General features: G+C 40.3%; 1 protein-coding gene across 1 annotated transcript in view; it reads right to left on the bottom strand.

Moving 5' to 3' along the window:
- Nucleotides 1–22,803, bottom strand: part of LOC108900029 (cadherin-7) — an 89,101-nt gene that overhangs the window by 16,179 nt on the left and 50,119 nt on the right. Inside the window, 6 exon segments of the mRNA XM_051066851.1 lie at nucleotides 6,895–7,016; nucleotides 9,378–9,514; nucleotides 10,618–10,802; nucleotides 10,804–10,872; nucleotides 13,153–13,340; nucleotides 15,161–15,328. Coding sequence (XP_050922808.1) covers nucleotides 6,895–7,016; nucleotides 9,378–9,514; nucleotides 10,618–10,802; nucleotides 10,804–10,872; nucleotides 13,153–13,340; nucleotides 15,161–15,328 — 869 coding nt within the window.

The following is a 22,803-nucleotide window of genomic DNA, read 5'->3' as shown; positions in this document are numbered from 1 at the left end:
TGTAGGATTCAGTGTTTTTGGAGGTTGGCAAAAAAGGGGGATAAAGGGGATTAAAGTCAGGATATCTCAGCCTCTACTGCTTCAATTTAGACCATTTCTTTTTTAATCTCTCTCGAGTAAACCTCCCAACTTTATGTACATGACATATTAAATCACTGGAGTAACTCACTGAGGTAAAATTGAGAGTCAAATGCAAACCACAATTTACTCTTCCATTAATCTAAAAGACACCAGAGATTTATCTTGCAACCCCTGTGGAACCACTGTCCCAGAACATATAACACAACAATGATGGGATTTTCTGAGTAATCTAACTTAACTTGAAAATAACAACATTTGGTACGGCCAGCTACAACATGAAATGCCATTTGTCTGTAAATACAGGGAGTGGGAACCAAGCAAAAAGAGCACAGCAGACTGGGATAAAGAACTTCCCACAAACTCAAACTTCAACAAAAATGACAGAGCCTCTAGTGTCACATTGTTTCACCTTGTAGTCAACAACTAACATGCAACATGACACAACTAAACTTTTTTTAAAAAATAAAGTGATGAAAGAAGGTATTAATGTTGTTAACTGGATTGGTGACACCTAACAAACACTTATCAACACCTCTCGCTAGCAGTCGAACTATGGTACATGTTGTACCACACTTCATCATATAGATGCGTGTGGTGGTATGATAATTAAACAGCACTTCAGATATGAGTAAGGCTGAGTAATGAACTTCAAAACTTTAACGGACGTATGTTCTAATAAGCATAATCTTCATCTTCAGTCAAATATTTCCTAAAGGAAAGAGAAAAACCTAGCCTGTATTTGATTGAGTTCTTTATTAAAAGTTTGGTATATTTTGTTAGAAGGAGAAAAGGGCTGGATATCAACTATCAATATCTGTACAGTACCAACTGAAATTAGTATCAAAAGTTGGCATCAAAAACAGTACTTGGACAAAGTCTTACTTTTTCTTTAATTCTTGACAGTTCAGTGTGTTTTGTTTAATATAAAAACAGTATATGTATATTCTCCACACTAAGGTAATGGTACCAAAACACAGGTATTATACTGATATCAAATGAAACCCGGCCAAAGATATGAGCTTCATGTGTAACTTAAAAATGTTTTTGTCTTTAATCCAAAGCCACATTCTGAGTCTGGACTTTTTGATTAAAGACTTCAGTCTAGTAATTTGGATTTAAGTTTCTCCAGACCTTGCACCACCTGGCTGATGAAGCTGAACCTTCACAGACCAAATACTGACTGTTCACTCAAGCACTTGCTGTAATTCCACAAATAACATCTTGCCAACTAAAATGCGTCTGTTCTCACCAGCGTGCGGCTCAAACAGTCAAGATTTAATTCCCCTGAAACACACCTGAAGTGTGTTAATGAACTACAGTGACCATAATTCACTGCACCTATGACACATAGCATCTGTGCCTCTTTGGAGCCGCACTGAGTCTGTGTGCCGACTCAGACTCTGACTGGAGAGACAGTTAGAAATGTGCCCGCTATAATGAGGAAAGTAATGTCAGCTAATGTAGCATGGCTAGACCAAGACTTTGGTGTGTGAGAAAACTGGAGTGTTAACGAGCTTGAATAACACTTTCCTCTATTTGACACCAGCAGAATAAACACTGCACTGTATTTTAAAATCTATTTCTAACTGATTATAAGTGTTATATTTTTCCTAAAAGTGTAATTAACAGATTGTGAACCGGATATAGCTGAGACTTTCATTTTAAGCAACTTAAAAGCCTTGCTGGCAGATGAGTCATACAATAAGATCAAGCCAGCCACTTGAAAGTTGAACTAAGAGTATAAATAAGCATTGCATCAAATAGGTGGCACTCGTTGCCATGGCGATATGACAGCTGTCACCAGGGGTTGTGCTGATGAAGGAAATGGTGGGCCTGCGGTTTTCACACCCCTCGCTCTCCGCTGCTCTGCTGTGGCTTCCTATGACAGCAACGCCCCAAACATCACCCTCATGCGGCACCCGTGTAACTTTGTTCACCGACAGATCAACAGCACCTGCTCGCACATCCCACCCCGCTGTCATCACATGCACAAACATACACAAACACGAACACACACACACACATTCACATACATACATTTTAATGCCAATCAATATGTGCCATTCAACAAATGTCAGTTCTCAATCTCTTCTCATCTTTTTCTAAGCTGGCTCTCTCATTTCATATTGATTATCTGAGATTAATCTAGGCACGAGCAGGTTTGTTGGCATGATCCTGACAAGCCAGAACTGCTGAGGCTAAAGTGATCTCCTGGTGAGAGCTGATATTAAATTTGCTCCATGTTCCTTCTTTTTATAGAGCAAGACAGTGTGCTGCCACACACTAATGTTTTCCACATCCCTTGCGCCTTGACATGTCTGTTTTCGTCTCCTGTCTTGATGCAACACCTCTAATGACAACCATTGATGTGAAGATATTTTTTCTTGTTTTGTGTGATTGATGTGACAGTCGAGGCAGTAGTTAAGAAGCAGTAAGTAAAGTAGATTTGAAATGGGGGGAAAAACCCCTAGAAATGTTTTTTTTTCTATGATAATTCTTTGTGTTGTTTTTATTTGGGGGATAATCATGCCTCAATTTGTGAAACTACAATTCCCATAATGTTTTGGGGAAGGCAAACAGGTAGAATTATAATACCAATATATAAAGTATGCCAAATTAGCTGTTAGCAGTTCCTGTCTGCTGTGTACCCATGGATATACAGTCAACTATCACTGGATTACTTTGGTACTGAAGAAAACTGAAAAAACATGATAATTCTCAGGCATGTTCTGGAGATCTAAGGAGCCTCTTTTTCCTATGATTTCTAAACAGATTTATGGATGTTTATTCAGCTGAAGGTGGGAAGATATTTTTGTTGTTTGTGTGATTACTGTGACACTTGAGGCAGTAGGTAAGAAGTTGTAAGTTTTGATTTAGTTTTGATTAGGGAAAAAAAACACTAGAAATGTTCACAACAAGGGGGTTTTCAAAGTCTGACACTGTGGGCCTCCCCTCAGACAAAATCGAAGCAGCTGCAGCACCACCCAACACCCTGCTTCCACTGCTGCAATTTCACATAGTGTGAGGTTTTTCTCTGTATGTTCATAGGTTTTCCACACAGGGCAGATATGAGTATATGAATGGATGGTGGTGTATGTTGGGGATCCAATGTAAAAAATATGTAGTAGTATGTGTATGTATTCTTAGTTTTATTTGGGGATAATCTGTACACTACAAATATGGTTTTTGGCTCCATAATTCTTATAATATTTTAGGTATTCCAAACAGGTAGTATAATGTTGTCATGGAGTTGTAGTTGTGGGTTACAACTTGAACCTGAAATTTTTTAGCCTACATTTGTTGACATTTTGGCAAATTGGGCATCATTAAAAGTCATGCCAAATTAGCTATTAGCAGTCACTATCTGCAGTGTAGTCATGAAAGTGCAGGAAACTATCACTGGATTACTTTGATACTGATCTTAAAATCCTGATGAGTCAGGCAAGTTCTGAGTTCTAAAGAGCATCTTTTCTCTATAATTTGTAAGCAGTTTTCTGAATGTTTATTCCCATTGGACATCAGAGATAACGATATCCTCGGGAACTGTGAGTCATATTAAATCTAAAAATATGTTTATCATGTCTGGGTGTTCAGATTGAACTGCATTATGGCAATCAGACACTAAGGGTTTTGTACCTCACTTGCTTCCATGACCTGAGTATCACAGCCACTGCTGAAGCTCTAGCAGCTGACCATGTTAGCAAATGAGCCAAATGCCAGTAACTAACTTCCTGTTGTTTTTAGAACAGTGGCGTGTACCTGTCTCTTTCACCACATTCAGTTTCCCTCTCCAGCTGTCTCAACTAACACTTCAACTAAACGTCTGTTCTTGATTACCCAACATTCATAAATGTCTAGGGGGATGCCAAGCCTCCTCGGGGTGCTGCGAGAATGCAGGGAGGGGCAGAGGAGCAGATTGGGGGCAGCAGAATGCCAAGTCCACTCATGTATGTAATGGTTACACTGAAGTGATTGTACAATGTGTGACCCCCACTCCCAACCATCCCCACTGCCCCTGCCCCAATGCCCCCCATCATAATATCAGTTAATATTATGGCAGAAGACAGACGCACCGATGATCCGTAACAAGTGGCATCTCTGGAGAGACCCAGTGCCACGAGACGGCCTTAATTAGGCCTGAAAAATGGCAGGTTATTCCATCCCTGCACTCCCTGTTAATCTGTGCTACACAGCCGCAGAGTCAACTCTGGCCCCAACTGGCAAATATTATTTCATCTTTGTCGCAGCTGTGAATAAGCCAATGGGCGTGACAGCTAGTGGGTGGACTAAGATTTTTAACAAAGCTCACAGGGAAGCAGACGCAGCTCGTATAACCAACTGTTCATTGCTACTGCTGGACATACAGTACACAACAGGAGCATTTTAATTAATTAGGAATCAGGGAGGTGGTGGAGCACAGATCTGACAGGTTACGAGTCCACCCAGTCTGTCTGCTAACAAACAGCCCACACCTAGTTGTAATTCAAACAGTGTTTTTGCATTCAAATGTCAACCTCTCTCTTTCCCTTTGCTCTGTATGTGTTTTTGGGTGTAAATTTCATCATGAAATTTTCATTTTGCCTGCCTTCATTATATAGTCTGAAGGTGCAATCCCACCGGTACACTTTAGTGTTGCTTCAACAGAGGGCTGTATTTGAATGGGATGGAATAGAAATTGGAATTAGTGTCTGTAGTAGTCGTTCACTCTAACACTATGGTGAAGGATGTGGTAAAAAAACACACACAAGTGTATCACATGTGAAACACAAATTCACCATGTGAATACAATTCACATTCATATTTGACAGACGAACTGTCAGAAATCACATGTGAAAACAAATCAATATACTAAATACAGTTCCATTATTGCCCCTTTTCACTTAAATATACTGCAAATTATGTTTTCACCGAACCTGAACCTGAAGCTGAAGCTGAAGCTCTTAACTAACTAACTTGCTTATTAGCTAGCTAACTGGAGGACTAATTAAATTAATCTGTGGTAGAGTAATCATTTGTCTACTTTCATCATTTGTCAAATTCTTTGAAACCGTCCACTTTGGTTGAATTGGAATGAAAGTAAAACATTTCCATACTCACAGTAATCTGTATGTTGGTGGTGCCTTGACTGTTAGCATGGCAGCCCATTTATGACTGTATGTACAGAATTTGAATGCGACACGTCAGTTTGCTGGGTGGATGAGGACAGAGGCCTCACTCCTCACTTTACAGCGGAGTAGCTCCTAGCTACACCTAGGGGGGACCTCACAGCTCAGCTATCACTGGCATTGAATAAGCAATCTCTCTACTTCAGCTGAGTAATTACAGATTTGCTGTACCTTTTCCTGCTGATGATGCTGTCATGGGCCACGGCTGTTGCAATATCCTGGGGGTTGGTTTGATTGTTGGGGAATGAGTTTGTTTCAGTATTGTCATAGTCTCTGCGCCATAATTTATCAGGCGCTAGTGCGGAGAAATGTACAAATTATCTGCTGAATTTGAAAGTCAGGGAGTATTGATGGGCAATAGATGGTTGCTTGAGTTGCTCTATATTTGATGTCACTGAGCAACAACAATCATCTGAGGATAAGTGGCGGGATCATTAACCAAAAATAGACATTCAGCTCTGGTAGAATGCATTCTTCAATAACTACTAATATAGAGGCTATGTTTATCCCAGCAAATACTCTGTACCCTTAGGCTAAAATCTGATGAATTAATTTTAAATTTAGCAATATCTCAAAATACCTCAAGGTATGTTGAACTGTATTCTCTGAACTTCACTTTGTTTTCTGTGATTTTAACAAAACCAGCACTAAACAAATATGAGCATACCTCTAAAACTGAACGCAGCAAACAAAGCCTGAATACTCAGAGTACCTGTACTGGTACTGTAACCTCATGGAAAAAAAGAGCCACAATGGGGTCAAGCATCATGCACACAGAAAAAAACCAAATACACACATGAAATATAGTCTCTCATTTTTGCAAATGAAATCATTTGCTATTTTTGTTCACCCTACCGTGAGCACAGTGACAAACAACTCCAAAATATGAATGCAAATAACATATTTAAAAGGGCCTAATAGCCATTTCCAAAACAATGCATCATTCTGATCAATTGTACTTATTCAGGTCTACACGCCTCCTTTACCCTTCGCCTCTGATTGTATTTTCCAAATGCCAAGAGCAGATGAATCGCCATTGCAGACACACAAGTCATTCAGCAACAATGAGGCCAAATGCTAAACACGGGGGAAAATGCGATGCATGACTACAGCTTCTTTTCCTGGACCAAATCTCCAAGCCCTGAAATCTCCCAGGTTCTCCTTTTCATGATATTGTGATGCATTTTCTGCCCCACCGGCCTCCGTGGTGATCATCTAATTACAAAGGGCTTCAGAACGGAAAGTCAAACCGCTGCAGAACACCACTCCATCCCAGCATGAGATATCATATTACACTGTGATATGATTGTGGATTAAGACCACAGGCAGAGTCAAGCACTATCATTAATTTAGTTGGCTTTGACAGTATGGAATGAGAGTAACATCTCTAATGAATGATAACACCTACAATACCTGCTATTAAATCTTTAGGATGTGTCTCATACTAATGATGCTGTCTCCCTGGAATGACCTCAAGCTGTGGAGCGGATATATGCACAGTGGACTTGTTTTTTGAGGAACAAGAAAGAGTTTTAATGACTTTGAGAGTCAGCAGGCTGTCTTTGTGAGTCAAACTTCAAGCGAGTGTGGGGAGAGAAAAAGGAGGGGAAGAATCTGGACCAACTGTAGAGACATTTCTGGGTCTTACCTGTCCTGGCATGGCGTTCTCACAGAGGAGAGTTTCATAGTCTATGGCAAAGACCGGCGCATTATCATTTATGTCCAGCACTGTGATGAGAGCGATGCCTTTTCCAATTTGGGCTGGGTCCTCTGAAAGAGTAAGAGAGAGAGAGAGAGAGGAGAGAGTCCTCTTTTTATGTCACAGTATTCAGCAAACTTTCTTTTAAACACTTTAATTCCGCCTCAACTTTGCGTTGATGCACTTGGCCAAATTATGGAATATTGATCTTTCTCATGTGTTTTAATTAATCACAAAGGAGGAGGGGGGAAAAAGTGCTGCTGTAATGAAATATGCAGTGTGCTTCCAACAGCTGGCGTCCTTACCCACTCTGCTGTGGATAAGCCAAAGTGATTACACTCGGTGCGGGCTTGTTGTTTGGGGTGTGTGTGTGTGTGTGTGTGTGTGTGCGAACAGTGGGCTTCACGCCTCTGTCTGCCTGACACACACTGATGGCTAAATGGCTGCGTCTGAGTGCAAGATGATGATTTAGCCTGGCGTCGCCGCCATGCCAGCCAGAGATGACGCGCTGACATTCGGGCCGGCTGATTTGATGGTGATAAAAAGGACGCGTGGAGCCTCGGGCCACAGACTTGTTGTCATTGGTGTGGTCTGGGCAGAGTGGATGAAATGTGAGTGACTGCAGCTCAAATGCACAACATCCCTCAACCAAAGAGTCCCTGCACCCTCTTCAGTTACAAAGAACCCATTTACTATAAATACTGTCATAAAGCATACAGGGCAGTGGATTTTGTTGCCAGTCCATGAACTCAAAGATGTTCTCAGATGAAAACAGCGCCCGAGTGTCACTATGTGTCAGGAGCCAGTACCTCATGCATGAGGGACTGTTGTGACATTTCATATGGCTATTATTATATGCTGCTTTCTCTTTGTTGCTATATCAGGCAAGCGCTCACATTCGGGAATCAACCAAGTAGTGTGTCTGTGTGCCGTTAGATGTAAATAAAAACACATCTTTGAAGCAAAGAGAGATAAAAAGGTTTTTTTTTTTTTAAAAATGAATACCCTTTTTCACACTGTGTTCAGTCTGAAGATGTGAAAGCAGAGGAACTGCCAGGCTGACAGGCTGGTTGTCTTTTTTAACTTATACTGATGTGATGCAGCTGTCTAGAGCGCTCAGCGGATCGTGTGCAGATGATTGTTGTCTATTGTGTTTGTGTGATGGCGGTAGAATGATAGGAATTCTGGGAGAGAAAGAAAGAGAGAAAAGGCACTCGTGTCCTTGGAGCCATTGAGAGATGAACAAAAAGGCACATGGCACTTCTTCACATCACATTAACATAGCTCACCCATGGGTGAGATCGCCCACCCTTAGTCAGCATCTCGTCCCCATGGCTCAGGGAGACATGGAGGTCAAAACGACCGTCCTGTGCGTGAATTAACATTCTTTGACAGCTCTACAATGACCCCAACAATTGTGTTGTCCATAGCAGAGAAGGCTATGGGATATTATAAAGAGCATAACAGCACAGAGAGGATCTATGAAAGTTTCATATACTTTCTCAGGTGACAAGCTGACAAGTGGACTGACCATTCGCTAAACCCCAGTGGCAGATTTCCACTCAAAATCCTTACAATGCGTCTTTGATTTCAGGCAGAGGTAGACAAAAGCAGTTCTCTCATTTCCAGCTGGCAACTGTCACTTTTGCCGGTGACAGTGACAGGTTCTAGCTGACTGGTTTTAAAAGAAGTTGATGGTTACATATATCTTATAATACTAAAGCCAAGGCTAAAGCTAAGAGGTTCCAAGCAAAAAGACCAACATCCTTACCAGCTGATGATCCATGCAGAAGACATGAAAATAAAGAAATAGCATTGTTTATGTATTGGAGTGTAGAACTAGTTAATCATTTCATATACTGTATACAGCCATACAGTAGCCACAAGGTAACAATGGCTGGGGTTACTGGAGTGTAAACTTCCAGACAGAGTTCCTTAATGATAGCCTAAACTCTAATAGCATCCAGAACTGGTGCAGGTGCCATATATGATTGGCTGTACATCAGAAAGTCTACAAATACCATGCACTTCCTTGTGCTCTTTGTTTGTTTCATTTGTACATATATATATACTTAGGACCCCAAGCAGATCTGGCAGGCTGAGCACATCTGGTACCTACAACAGCTTCCATATATAGTGGGGAAATACACAGAGTTTTTACTTTCTTCTTTAATGTTGCCTGACTTCTTAATTTTACTTGATGAGATGCTATCAATTGAAGCATGTAGCGTACTTTAGAGCAGATAAACACCCTCTTAAATCAGTTCCTTACACTTTTGTAATTTGTGTGCTTAGCTTTGGAAAGGCTAAAAAACAACACCCTCAACACTATTTAAAATAAGAGTATTGATTGAACAGTCACTATTAGGCAGAGGGGTTTAGCGAACAGTCAACTTTGACTAGTCCTGCAGATTTGCTGTAAGTAAACTTACGGCTCTCGATGCCGAAGATGGTGAGGTTATGAACCGAGTTGGCCTCTCGGTCTAGAGGCTTGGCTGTGCTGATGACCCCGCTTAGAGCGTCCACATTGAAGAAGCGCTCCAAGTCTGTGTTCCTGTCTATGGAGTACCTGGACACGAACACACAACCACACACACAATCATCATTCTTTTAAAAATTGCTTGTGGGCAGTGGTATTGATCTGACATTTCAGTGTTTCTTCTACTTGTAAGGAAAAATCATGATAGCTCTCTTCCATCAAACTGGACACTCTCTGTGATACATTACAAGCTTTAACCAATCAATAAGCTGTATTCTAGCTTTATATAATATGTAATATTTTTTATTTATCAGTGTCCAAAAAGTACAAATAATTAACACAAGTGCAGAGATTACTTGAAATTCAGAGATGTAACAGGAACTTGGAACTTTATAGCATGAGCGAAACAAAACCCCATTAAATTTTGATAAAACTGAAGGCTGTCGACTTGTCCCTCAGCACACAACACTGATCAAACCCTTTCAATACACAGCAACTCGTATTTCTAGAGAAAATTACAACTTCAATTAGCCTACATCCAAAGGGTATTATTGCAATGTAATTTGACTCTTGTGGCTGCATTAGTTCCACAATAATTTTAATTTCAACAGATGTAGTGAAATATATTGCAGACGCTGATAACAGTCACAGGAGCAAAAAGAGGCAATTTGCAGCTACAATGGTGCAGTAATTTGATTTTCTGATTAAGATTAGTAACAATCCTAACAGACCAAGCATGAATACCATACAATATTCATTCAATTAATGCAAAATAGGTAGGGATCTTGAGAGTGACACCGCACAGATTGGCAACGCAAGTGCTTGTTTTGAGTCATAAATGCCACGGCACAAGTGTTGAGCCTTGACCCTCCTGCAGGAATGCCCTTCTCTTGTTCAAGATGGCATTTCACTTTTGCAAATGCTGCACTCTTCGGCCCTCCTACCATCTGGCACTGTCTGTGTGACAGCCACATGGGAACTTTTGAGGGTCTACAGATTGTTTATGATTCAAGATAATGTGGAGTAACTGAATGGATTAACCCATTAAGTCTTCCTTACTTAGGTTTTATTAGAATCCTTTGGGAATCTCAGAGTCCATTTATTTTAACAAGCAGCTTGAGAAAAATAGTCTCATCAAAGTGGCTAAGAGAAAAGATAGATTCAAAGCACTCATGTGAGCAAATTGTTTGTACCTGATGGCACTGTTGGAGGTGTCTGGGTCATGGGCAGAGACCTTCCCGATCGAGGTGCCCACTTTGGCATCCTCCGAAACAACCATCCTGCTAAGTGTCGCGGAAAAGACGGGTGGCTCGTTCACGTCTTCCACCGTCACTTTGACTGATGTGGTGTCGCTGAATGGGCCCAAGCTCAAGAAGTTAGGAGTCAATATTCCTGTTTGTGGCTTCGATTCTCAGAGAAAAGCTGCTCTTTGTTTCAAAGTCAAGAGGCTGGAGGAGACAAACAGGAAGAATACACAGCACACGTGAGAGATCTTCACTTTTCCTGTCAAAATAAGAGGTGAGCTGTGAGGTGTTCTTTTGTTGAGGTGTTAGGGTTTAGACTGACAGAGCTGCTCCTCATTTTCAGGCGGTCAAGGGTGAAGGAGCAGTTTATATATGTATCTAAATGTGTAAATCATCCATAAAATGCTGAGATATTGATCCCAATTAAGGATGTGGACTTTAAAGACCCATTACAAATTAAAACACAGTCAGACTTAAACAAAGTCATTTGCTGATGGATAGCTAGTTTGTGCTGTGAAAGCAGTTATATTGATTTTAAGAAAGGGACAACATATTGTGAAAAGTGTTGTGAAATGAATGCTTTTGAAACATTTTGTCATTTTGTCTGGCTTATTGAACTCCCCAATGCAACACATAATATACTGCAGGAGAACATTGATTTGACACTTTCATTGTTGGTGACTCTCCAGTTTTGTAATTGTCTGAGTTTTGGTGCAAAACAAACAAAGGGTCAAATTGGCCCATTTGACAAGAATTGCTAGTGCCCAACAATGGTTCTCTCTCTCCCACAAAAGAGCTGTAGCAATGAACTGTCACATCCATGTGGCCTGAGGAGACCATTTCAAGTCCTCTGACACCCTGAAAATGTGAGGCATGAGCCTTGAGCTCTGAAGCATGCAGAAATGAGGCAAGAATGTGCAATAAATTTCCTGTATAAATGAATAAGTGGCTTTGTTACACATTTAACTTGAGAAGTTTTATTTGTTTACAGTATGTAGGTGGATGTCAATGACATTATTTATAGAATCTTGGTTGCCATGGTGAGAAGACTGTTTTCTTAGAGCATTAAAATCCCTCTGTTCCCCTTATCAATCACTACAGTGATCTCTGTACTGTCTGTTAGTTCTGCAGATAGTTCGAGTCTGGAGCTGTTGTGGTAATAAACTTTTGAGTGACCACAGGATGTTTACTTCGATCAAAGGTGCTGGAGATAGTCGATGCTGATTTGTCATTAGTGATCATCACATTTTCAAACACAGCGAGACAGGCAAAGAGGAGAGAGGGAAACTGGGAGAGGCAGTTAGACTAATATCCTCCAGTAAACAAGCATATGTTGCCTGCTGCTTACACATCACAGTGGATTGTGAAATGCTACCAACATTTTAGATTATTTCTGTTTATTAGAAATAACAACAAAATGCACCATTCCCTGTGTGACACCAGTTTTGTGCCAGTGTATTATCCAGATTTGAATAGGCAATCCTTAAGTTCAACTAAATGCTTCTTTGTGTAAAATTCAATGCTTTTATAATGCTTTCAAAGATTAAAAAAGTTACATTATTGGACCAAAACCAACAATGTCTTTGTCCATTTTCATGTCACCCTTTAACAGCTGGGTAATTTTATTCTCCAGAAAATAGTCAAACAGTTTCAGTTGTGGATTGATACACATTTGGTGCTTTTGTGTGTATTTACAGCAGCAGGATCGTGTATGTGGGACTGACTCAAAAACAAACGTGCCCATGATGTCCATCGTTATAAAGTTCCATGTCATCTAGTGCAAGTGTGTGACTCACTGATGTCTTTTTAATAGTTTTTGAAGAGCAATGGAGGTTTCTGGCCACAGAAGAATGAGCTACAGTATATTATGTATTAGATACACACAGGATTCTTGTTATCACTTCATTATTGGTGTTGGTCTTTGTGAGATTTGCTGATGATTGGGAAAAAAAACCCTAAATATTGCAAGCCAGATCTTTAAATATTTCACCATGAAAAGTAAATATATATTAATCTATGATTTAGCTACTTTACTTTTTCCACAGTATAATATGTAAGCAATGCCTTCTGAACTAAAATAAATAAATATAGCTCTGATAGTAAGCTGACAAAGTTGGTAATGTTGCCCAAATTTAAGAGTTAAGAGTTGGACAAAGTATATGCAATACTGAAGAGACTCATTAAGGGAATAGATTGCACAGAGTTAACTGTATATGCATAGTTACACCACTCCAATTTATATTCCAAGCAAAATTTAATGCCATACGCACAGAATTTTACCCAACAGCTTGAAACTTTCCACTTACATCTCACTAAGTTTCAGCAGTGAGGGTTCAGTGCAGAGAGTCATGGTACACATGTTTCAGTTTCTGACAAAAATATTCTCCACAGGCTCTGTTCACAGTCTGATTGAACTGGGATTCTTAATTCCTTTCTGGTACGTTTCTGTTAAATTATAAAAATCATCCGTTGTTCATGCTGTACCTTTAGCAGAATGATGACCCCCTCTTGTGTATCCTCATCTGTTGTAATGTTGAACATGCCGGGCCCGTCTCCGTCCATGATTCTGTAGTCCATCTCCGCGTTGGAGCCTATATCAGCATCCACTGCTTTGATTCTGGCCACCACAGATTGCACCGGCAGCGACTCCTGCACTGTGTACTGATAGCTCTCTGGAAAAGGAAGGACAGGAGCGGATGCTGGTAATGGATGTGCTTATTTCGCAACCAACTCACCTTCAAGCAGCTCAGCTTTTGTTATACCCCTTCAGCTTTGATTTGGCTTGTGCGGCTCCTCAAATTCATGTTGCATAACACAGACAGGCAGCAGCACTGACACATATGGAATAAAGCACTTTGCTTCCACTTTATACTGCAGCAAAGGCAGTGGAGAATGCAGTGGAAAAGTAAAATATGCAGTTAAAAAAGCAAGGACCAATTTCTGTTTTTACATTTCTGTAACTTTTACAGCTGGAAGAGTATATTCAGCAAACTATAGACCTTACTAAATGCTGTCTCGATATAATGGGCTGTCCCTTCAACCAAAAAAAGAGAATGTAAAAGAAAAAAACAGGAGTCACAGTCAGATCCCTTTGGTACCTTTCACAGGATGAAATGTCCACTCGAAGATTCTATTACTCCAAAACTCTCCATTGTGTTTCCTGAGCTTTTGTCTGACCCTTCGGATTTAAAGTACTCTTATAAGAATAAAGAAGGGAATCATATTCATAATCATAATCTCCCCAATCACCATGGCAGAGCTCATTACCAGACCTTTCTGTGTTCCTCACAGTGTCTCCCTCAGCCACCGTCTAAATGCTAATCTGCCTGACATTGTTTGCCGCCATGTAATCTTTATAATGGCTTTTTAATTTGCCGTGGAATAGCAGCTCTTTAAAAGACCAAAAAATTGCTTTCCTCCCTCCATTTTGCCCCTGCCCCTGCAGCCCCCTCCACCCCCCCAGCTAACCTTGGCTTCCTTCCCCTCGTTTCTTCCAAGGACTAGCTGTAGCTCCTAGACTCTATCAGTTCTGATGCTCCATAATGGTCTATCGATTCTGACCCATGACCCTGCGAGCGCGACAGCAGGAGCAAAACCCAGAACTCCTCCAAAGTCTCTTTCTTCCCAGCGTGACAGCACTGGGTTAAAATGGCATTGATGACTTGTTGTGCAAACTTGAACCTTTCTTTTCCCCCCAGGGGCCAGCAAATTGACTCAGCTTCATGGCAGTCCAGTGGTGAGTGTGCCAGCCAGACAGTGGTTGGGCTATCAACGGTAAACCGATTGCCGGCGCTTCGGATTATCATGAGAAGCACTGCATGCCTTTGAATCCTAAAGCTCGGCCTGGAACCCATTAGCTGCCCGTGAAATAGGCTGACAACAAAAAACGGAGCCTTATTGATCCTGGTATCCAACGCCGAGGCAGCCCCCAGCTCTGATGAAGAGTAAAGCAGGGAGGTGCACACCTTGCAGGAAGGCCGTTTTTTTAATTTGGTCATAAAAAAGTCTGAATGTTTGCTGAAAATACAAATCCAGGGAAGTAACAGAGAAGAGAGAATGGGGTTGGGAATATAGACAACATGACCTCAGAAAAAGTTTAATGATGAAGATATAAGATAAGTATTTTCTATTCAACTTCATTCTATGATACATTACAGGAGAAATAATTCTACAGTGTTGTTACAGATATTAAAACAAATTTAAAATTTTCCAATGATTTCTTTTCAAGGGTGGAATAACAGCCCTGTCTTTTCTGTACCACTGTATTCACTGCATACAGAACAAAGTATGCTCTCATTTGGTTCTCTGAGTTCAAGTGGTTTTTCAGCAATATTAGATCTTTAAATGCCCACTCAGCCGGCACCAAAAAAAACCCACCACAAATGAAGCAAGGAGCTGGTGGGTTTATTCTGATTGCTGAGTTGGAAAGAAAATGGCATGTACTGTACATGAAAACCTTAATTGTCCTTATAGAGACAATCAGGAGTCTTACTGTGAGTGAACCGAGGTGGGTTGTCGTTGACGTCAGTGAGTGTGACAGTGACAGAGGTGGTGCCAGAGAGGCCGCCCATCTGGCCGACCATGTCTTTGGCCTGGATGACGAGCACATACTGGTCCCGTGTCTCCCGGTCCATGTTGGGCAGAGCTGTTCTGATGACACCTGAAAAGATGCAGAGAGAGAGAGAGAGAGAGAGATGCTTTGGTGGTTCCCAACCTTTTCTTGTCAGACGTACCCCCTGTCACATTATCAGCTCAAGTACCAGTTCATCAACACCATCTGTCATGTTCTAAATTGTGTTTATATGAATAGCCTTTGAACTAGATGTCATAAAAGTGGATAGCCTACAATACTGTTTACATACATACGAACTAAAAGTGTTTGGTATATTTGGTCAACTTTACAGTAAATAGTGGCAGAATTTAGATGTTTCAGCTGTTTACTTTTAGCTATATTTTAAGTATTTAACTTAGATATTCAAACCATTTATCCAGCACTTTTAGGTAACTATTCCAACTGTTTACTGTATATTTAAGCATTTTATCAAGTTATGATGTTTCAGTTATGAATTGCAGCTGTTTATTCATCACATTTAGCATATTTGCACTGTTCGTTTTTAACATCTTTCAACCATTTATCCATATTTCGAGTACTTAGTTCATTTATCCATTTAGATATTTTTCAACGATTTATCCATTAGTAAAACTGTTTCAACCATTTAAATCCATTACTTTTTCCTAACTATTTGGACTGTTTAGAAACTATTTAGACATCTCTGCCTGCTAACCAGTTTTCACATGGCTCACAGCTGACTCAATACCTTGACTTTTTATTTTTGTTTTTAATCAAATAGCAATTTCTGTTTTTCCAAACTACTCCTTCCACATATCCACTGTCAGCTGCTTTAAGTACCTCCTGGGGTACAACCACCCATAGTTGAGAATCACTAGGTGACAAGAATATGTTGCATAAATAGGTTATGTTTCTGTTTTCATCTGCAGTCTTTCTTCCTTCAAAAAGACTGATTGTCGTCAGAACTGTACTTCCCCACAGAGCTTTAAATGCCTCTAGCTCTCTTTGTTTGTGTATAAAGCATACAAAAATTGTCAGTATCAAACAAAAAATGACTAAAAGACATCAGCAAAATTATATGTCATGCCCTGAAATTATTAAAACTACCAGCTGGCCAGTAGACCACTCAAGTACCAGAAGCTCTATTCATGTCAAAATGGATGGCCTAAAAATATGGATTCAAGTAGGAAAAACCTGTTCACAACAATCCTTCAAGTAGCAATTACAAGAAAACGTGACTTGAGGTTAATGTGGAGTGTCCATAATGGCTCGTAGCTTGTTTACACAACAGCAATGAATTGTGACTTTTCTGTGCCCTCAAATGTGCTGTCATTCCAAACAGTTTAGCAGTCTGACATATGATGAGGTTAATGTTAAGACGCTGTCAGAAAAAAGAACACATGCAAGGGGACATTTTAGCTGCCAGGGGAGGCATTATCTGTCTGTCCCCCTGTCATGATTGATCTGTATCAGAAAAGAATCAGAGATGTGACAACACTGGCATCAAATGACTGGCATTTGTCTGTAGTTGTCTGTTTGCACCTGAGCTGCTGCATATAACAGCAAGTGTAAAGCCAAGTTGTTGTACAAATGCACAAAATACTAAAAAGCTTGTAGAGAAATCTCTTTCATTAATGCCATTTTTTCTAATCTCAACTTTATCTCTTGACTACAAAGATGATAATTCCAGAAAAATTAACGCCATGCATTTAAATGCAAAGAAAAATGTCTTAATCCTTCAAAAGCAATCACTGTTGCTTTCAAAGTTAATGACTTACCACACAATGTGTTTCATTCATTAAATGGCACTTATTAAAGATTCCTACAGAACATGGAAGATTACTCATTAAGAACCTCACAAAGCCAAAGCACACAGTTCCTGAATAAATGAATCATTTTTAGTTGCTTTATCGCACTCACAGCCTGATGAAGCAGATCAAAAGGGGGCTCTTGCTTAGAACTTGCACCTGAAGAATTTCTCATAATCCTTTAAATTACACAGAAATTTGACATGTAATTGAGGTCCACACTCACCAGGAAGAAAAAGAAAACACTGTCTTTATTTGCTCATTACATGTACTGCAGAATTCTCAATCAGCTGTGATCTTGACAACAACTGTGTTGTTTTTAGACATGGCATTACCACAATTGTTTTCAGCCATCACTGACAAATCCAAAGAATAGATTTATACCTATTTTTTTTACTCAAAGCTGCATTAAGCAATATTTTATGTGGACAAAGGGCTAAATGACTCTACAGAAAGTGTGCATTGTCATGGCAAATTACAGACAATCATCAACCTGCTGTGCAGTGCTCGCCTCTAAACAGCAGAAAGACAGTTTAACAACTAGCTGATGAACACAGTGGAGCATTTTACCAATAGACAGCCAGAACTGGTGGAGACTAAAAGCAGAGAAAAAAGGAGGGTGAATATTGCATTTATATTCATCAGGGTGCCAGGAAGACAACTCCAAATGATGCTCATGTGGCTCTGTAACTGTTGCTTTTGAATTTGTAGTATTTCATGAGATGATAATATGTCAACATTGTGTTACAGCTTGTTACAGCGCCCCCAAGTGGCAAGACAAAAATCACTTTTATAAAAAGTATTAGTTTTAATACTGAAGAAAAAATCCAAATTAGAGGAGGCTTCTTCTTTCATTAATTCTAAATGGATAAATGTATGTTTACCTCTAATTGACAGGAAGACATCACAATCACAACCATAATTAAGATCCAAAAAATTCCAGCAGTATTAGTATGAGGACTGTGTGTTCTGTTTTGACTATGACTCTAAGAAGGACAGGTGTGATTTATATGCTCAATACTTAATATAAAATGCTATCTGTACACACAAACCTCTCCTCCCTAACCCCAAAACCACAACCCTCATCACTGCATGCCTCACCTCAGCCCCATTCTTCCTTTAACCTGAGTGAGATTTTTAAGTCTGGTTCTCATAAGAATAGAGGCACACATACGTTCTCTCTCTCTCTCTCTAACACACACATGTAGAATTCACTATTAAACTCAACCAAGGAACAAAGGAAGGGAGGACAAGCAAATCAAGAAAAGTGGGTCAAAAGACTTAAAAAAAATGAAGATGCTTTTTGACCGTCAATCGCAGCTGTACTTGAAAATAAACAGTTCCATTAGGTGTTTAATTTTCTCTCACTGCCATCCTTTATTAATGTCATTACAGCCCCTCTAGCTGAAAACTGTTACTGGCTGCTCTAACTAAATGGCTCAGTTAGCTAAATTATAGTGAGCTGTCCACTTCTTTTCTCCCAAGTCCCTGCCAGTGGGCTTATAGTGGGATGACTGTGGTCAATAAAGCAATAATCTTTTTGCTGTTGCTCCACAAAACATGCCATTTCATTCCTGCATCAAATAATGAATGGAGGGACGTTCTCATAGAGCACAGAAGGAAAACACAGTTTCCTTTCTCTCCTATGGTTAGGCCTCAACGACAAAGTCAAAACATGTCATCTTTTTTAAGCTTAATGCTTTTATGCTGAGAATTTAGGCATCTATCTCTGTGTTGTGGATATTCACCCATCTGCTCCATTTATCCCTCACATCCTTCCTCCAACCATCCATTCATCACTTCTGTGTTGCTTCTTCCACAGTGTAACCTCGTAGCCAATTAAAGAGCACCACCACTGCTCTGCTGCCTGCTGCAGTGACACCTGTGAACCCTGTTTACTGACTTGCATCAGAAAGGTTCACTTCAAGCCTTCAATCCAGCAAGGCTCCCTTAATACTAGCTAGACACAAACAGAACAAAACTTTTCTGTTCTCTACTCCATAAAACACTACCACAGGGACAGAGTGTGGATGTCTAGACTTGAAAGAGGCATCTTTAAACATTCGGGAGGAGTAAAGCTGAGGAGGAAGCTGGATAATGGTTGGATTATAATAACAGCTGCAACGGATGGCTCCTAAAAGGTGAAATAAAAAGATGTTAAGTTTGTGCAGCCAGCAGTGAGACAAATGAATGCTCTCACTAAACCATAGATAGGCTTCACACACAATTGATATACTTATTTAATATCAGCTTGGTGTGTTGGAGCCTGAGAGATATTGGCTGTGGTTAATGATGCCATGAATCCTGATTCCAGCACGCAGACACATACAAAAAAAAAAAAAAAAAAAAAAAAAAAAAAACAGCGACATGCTTCTCCTCCCGCCTGGCCAGAAGCACACACTTCTCACCGAGCGACACTGCTAATCCACATGGCGATGTTGCAAGGCTGTTGTTTGTCTGCTGGGTGCCAGCCCCCTCGCTCTCTATCTCTGTTACCCCGTGCGGTGCTGGTGTCATTCCTGGGGAGAGGCGATGATTAAAATCCTTCTGTCGCTATTGCGGCACGGCCTCGCATTGCGCCGTGACTCCTTGCCTCCGGTGCAAGCCAGACGCATTGTAGCCATGCATTTATCTAGCTGTCTCCACACCACTGGCGGCAGACGGGTGGGCCATGCTCCCTGCTAAAGCCCAGATACTTGACATTTGTCTTGGAAAGACGAAATAAAAGTGCAGACTTTGGAGGAACCCTCTGGCTCTGCGTGCAGCTATGAGAGGTACTGATGAAGGTGATGAACACTTAAACATGAAGGGTGCCGTATGTGATTTGCTGAACCCTCAGGCGGTCCACTTACAAGGAGCAGATCCCATAACACAAAAACAGGTCATACAAACAGGGAATAAAACCTCTAGCCCAGGTAGTTTATTACTGAGTGACATTCAAGGATCATGCTCTAATCACGGGTCACTATATCTACCCAGGGACTCACGGAGTGAGAGAGGACCCCATGATGCGACAGCACAAAGTGTTATAGAAAGTCCAGAATGTGATAGAACATGATATTTGTGATGTTAAGTTGAAAGGAAGAGTGTTCTCATCAACACACACATCTGAGTGTGTGTGGTGTTTGTGATTAGAATTAAAAAATTGCACCTCCCTCTCTATATTACCTGCCTGAACAGCAGGAGGCAGACAGATTTATATCCCGCCTTCAGCTGTAATGTTCTCAATTTAGTGCAGCCGCCACAACAAGAATCTCGCACAGAGCCACAACGACACACAGCTTTAAGGATCGAGCTAAAGAAGACACACAAGATTTTTAAAAGGCCATGCTAATATCTTAATCACATGCTGATCACATCAAGCCCGTCTCCTCTTGACCTCAGTGTTGAAATTTCACATGCGATGAGCCAGAGCAGCTACAGAGCACACGAGAACTGGACCTGGCATTTTCCTTTATTTGAAGGTTTTCATTTTAATTAGATTCTCAGGCTGAGACAAAGCTCAGTCCGTCTAGCCTTCTATCACCTGAGTCCCTGTCATATTCAGATGTCATACTCGTGTTGCTTTGAGAGGCAAGGCATGTTACATCTTAAATACCCCCTTCAGAATGTAATTAATCCTCTCATTCAGGCACCTGGCATTTCCTACTAACTAAATTCTTCTTTTGTTATTCCACCCATTGAGGTTTGCGAGCATGCATGCATGCTTAGCAGTGTTAATGTGCGTGGATAATTGTCTGTAAAGGACTTGCCATATCGCCAAGGTGTATGGAGCTGAAGGCAGCTGTTCAAACCTCCTTGAGCCTGCCATCAATTAGAATGCAGTCCTTAACAGCATTACCATTTCAGCTTCACCTTCAAACTAAACTACAAGCTATCAATCAGTATATATTACAAAATGCTGTCTTAACGGAACACCTTTAGGTGTTGCAACTTATGTAATTTGTCGACATTATGCATTGCTTGGAAGTTATTGGAGCTATTCCGGATTAAGTACTTTTCCCAAGGGCACCTTGTAGATTCAATTTGGGATTAAGAACCAGAGTAAAGAGACTTGTTAGACGAAAGAGAGCCAGGATGCTACCCACCTAACACTGGGTCAGATGCATCCTCCTCCCCCCTCTGACCATTAGCCCTCTGCCACTTAATCGCTAGTGCAGTATTGCAGTGTGGAGCTTAGAGTGTATTTCAGCCCAGGCACTTTGTCAAAGTCACCCTCTGCTATGGCCCAAGCGTGTGCTGCAAATGGGACTAATTAGTAACTTGCAAAGACAGAAGAACAACGCTCATCCTGCAACACTCAATCCTAGGCCACTGTCTAAAAGCTAGTGTCTCACCCCCTGAGTGTATTCTGTAAGACACATGGTATTGACAATATGTTAAAAACTAACAGTTAACACAAACAATGTGGTTCCTCTCACAGCCAACACTGAAGGTGGACACAATATTTAACACTTGTAGAATATATGCCATTTAAAGTGAAAAAAGAAAAAAGTTAACGTTAAATTAATTTGTTATAAAACTCAATTCACTCTTTTGGGGCTTTAGCGCTGCAGCAACTACTTTTTGTGAAGCCTTATCAAAAAATGCAAATTTCTTGTTCATAGGATTTGACATTTGTAAATGCTATATGCTAGCATTAGCTAACATTGTTACATTGCTAACATTGTAAGCTACTAGTCATACCAGACCATGTGAGGCTGCAGCATTAAAACCACTAAGTAAATTTAATTGCACAATGGTGTAGTGGTTATGAATTACATTTCTCATTTGTAAAAGGATAACTGTAATTTCTTCCTGTAAAATTTACATACAATCATCTGGCAAATAAATTACACAAAGGAAGAAATGTGAAACAAAAGACTTGCATATAGTTTAGAGTTAAATATTCAAGCACGCTGTGTGTTGTCACAACTGACATATTTCAGCACAGATATCCTTACTAAATTCTTTGTGATACAAAATCAGAATCAGTAAAACAGTGTCAAGATGAAAACAAATGTCTACATCTACATGTAAGTTACTGCCACGCTTTATGATCTCAAGATTCCACGACAAACGCTTTAAGCCCACTGACAGCTCAATACAAAAGACAGGATGTAGACAGACTGGCATTATTTGATGACATTTCTGTATCGTGTCTCATCCTCCCTGCCTCTCAGTACGTATGTAGCAGAAATGAACTCTGGTTAGCATCACAATCGACTGTAAGAGAGCACAGGCCACTTACATTAAGCAATTATAACCCATTAAGGCTTTTGAAATATAAACTTTAGGATTCAAAGAATCCACTTAGCTTAATGAAAAACACACCACTAACTCAGGCTGTGAAAGCATGAGCTCTTGTCATCAAGCTGAATGGGTCCAAGAAAAACATGATATGAGAGTAATGGGGTCTTTATGGGGCAGACATGCTGTTTGAACATCACTTAAGTAAATGTCTGCTCTCGTTCTAATTGGTATTGGTGTCATGAAGTCTCACTTGAGACTCATCGATGGGTTCAAGTGTTCTGGCAAACTTTGTTAAAGATCATTGAATGCCCAGAGGCAAGTGGTCAAATTTTCATCAGTCCTGTGCCAGTTCTAGAAATTTCTGCTGGACACTACATGATAAATGAAGCCCTGTAATTTCAAGGTCTTCATGACCAAACTCTTAATTTCTTCTAAAATAAAAAGTAATAAATTAGGATATAATATCTAACAGTGGATCAACAAATGTAGTTTGTTAGTGGCAAGTTTGTAAAAGGTGCGGCAGTG

This window comes from Lates calcarifer, linkage group LG24, assembly GCF_001640805.2.
Source record: "Lates calcarifer isolate ASB-BC8 linkage group LG24, TLL_Latcal_v3, whole genome shotgun sequence".
Classification (NCBI taxonomy): Eukaryota; Metazoa; Chordata; class Actinopteri; family Centropomidae; genus Lates; species Lates calcarifer.
This window is presented reverse-complemented; position numbering and strand designations above follow the sequence as displayed.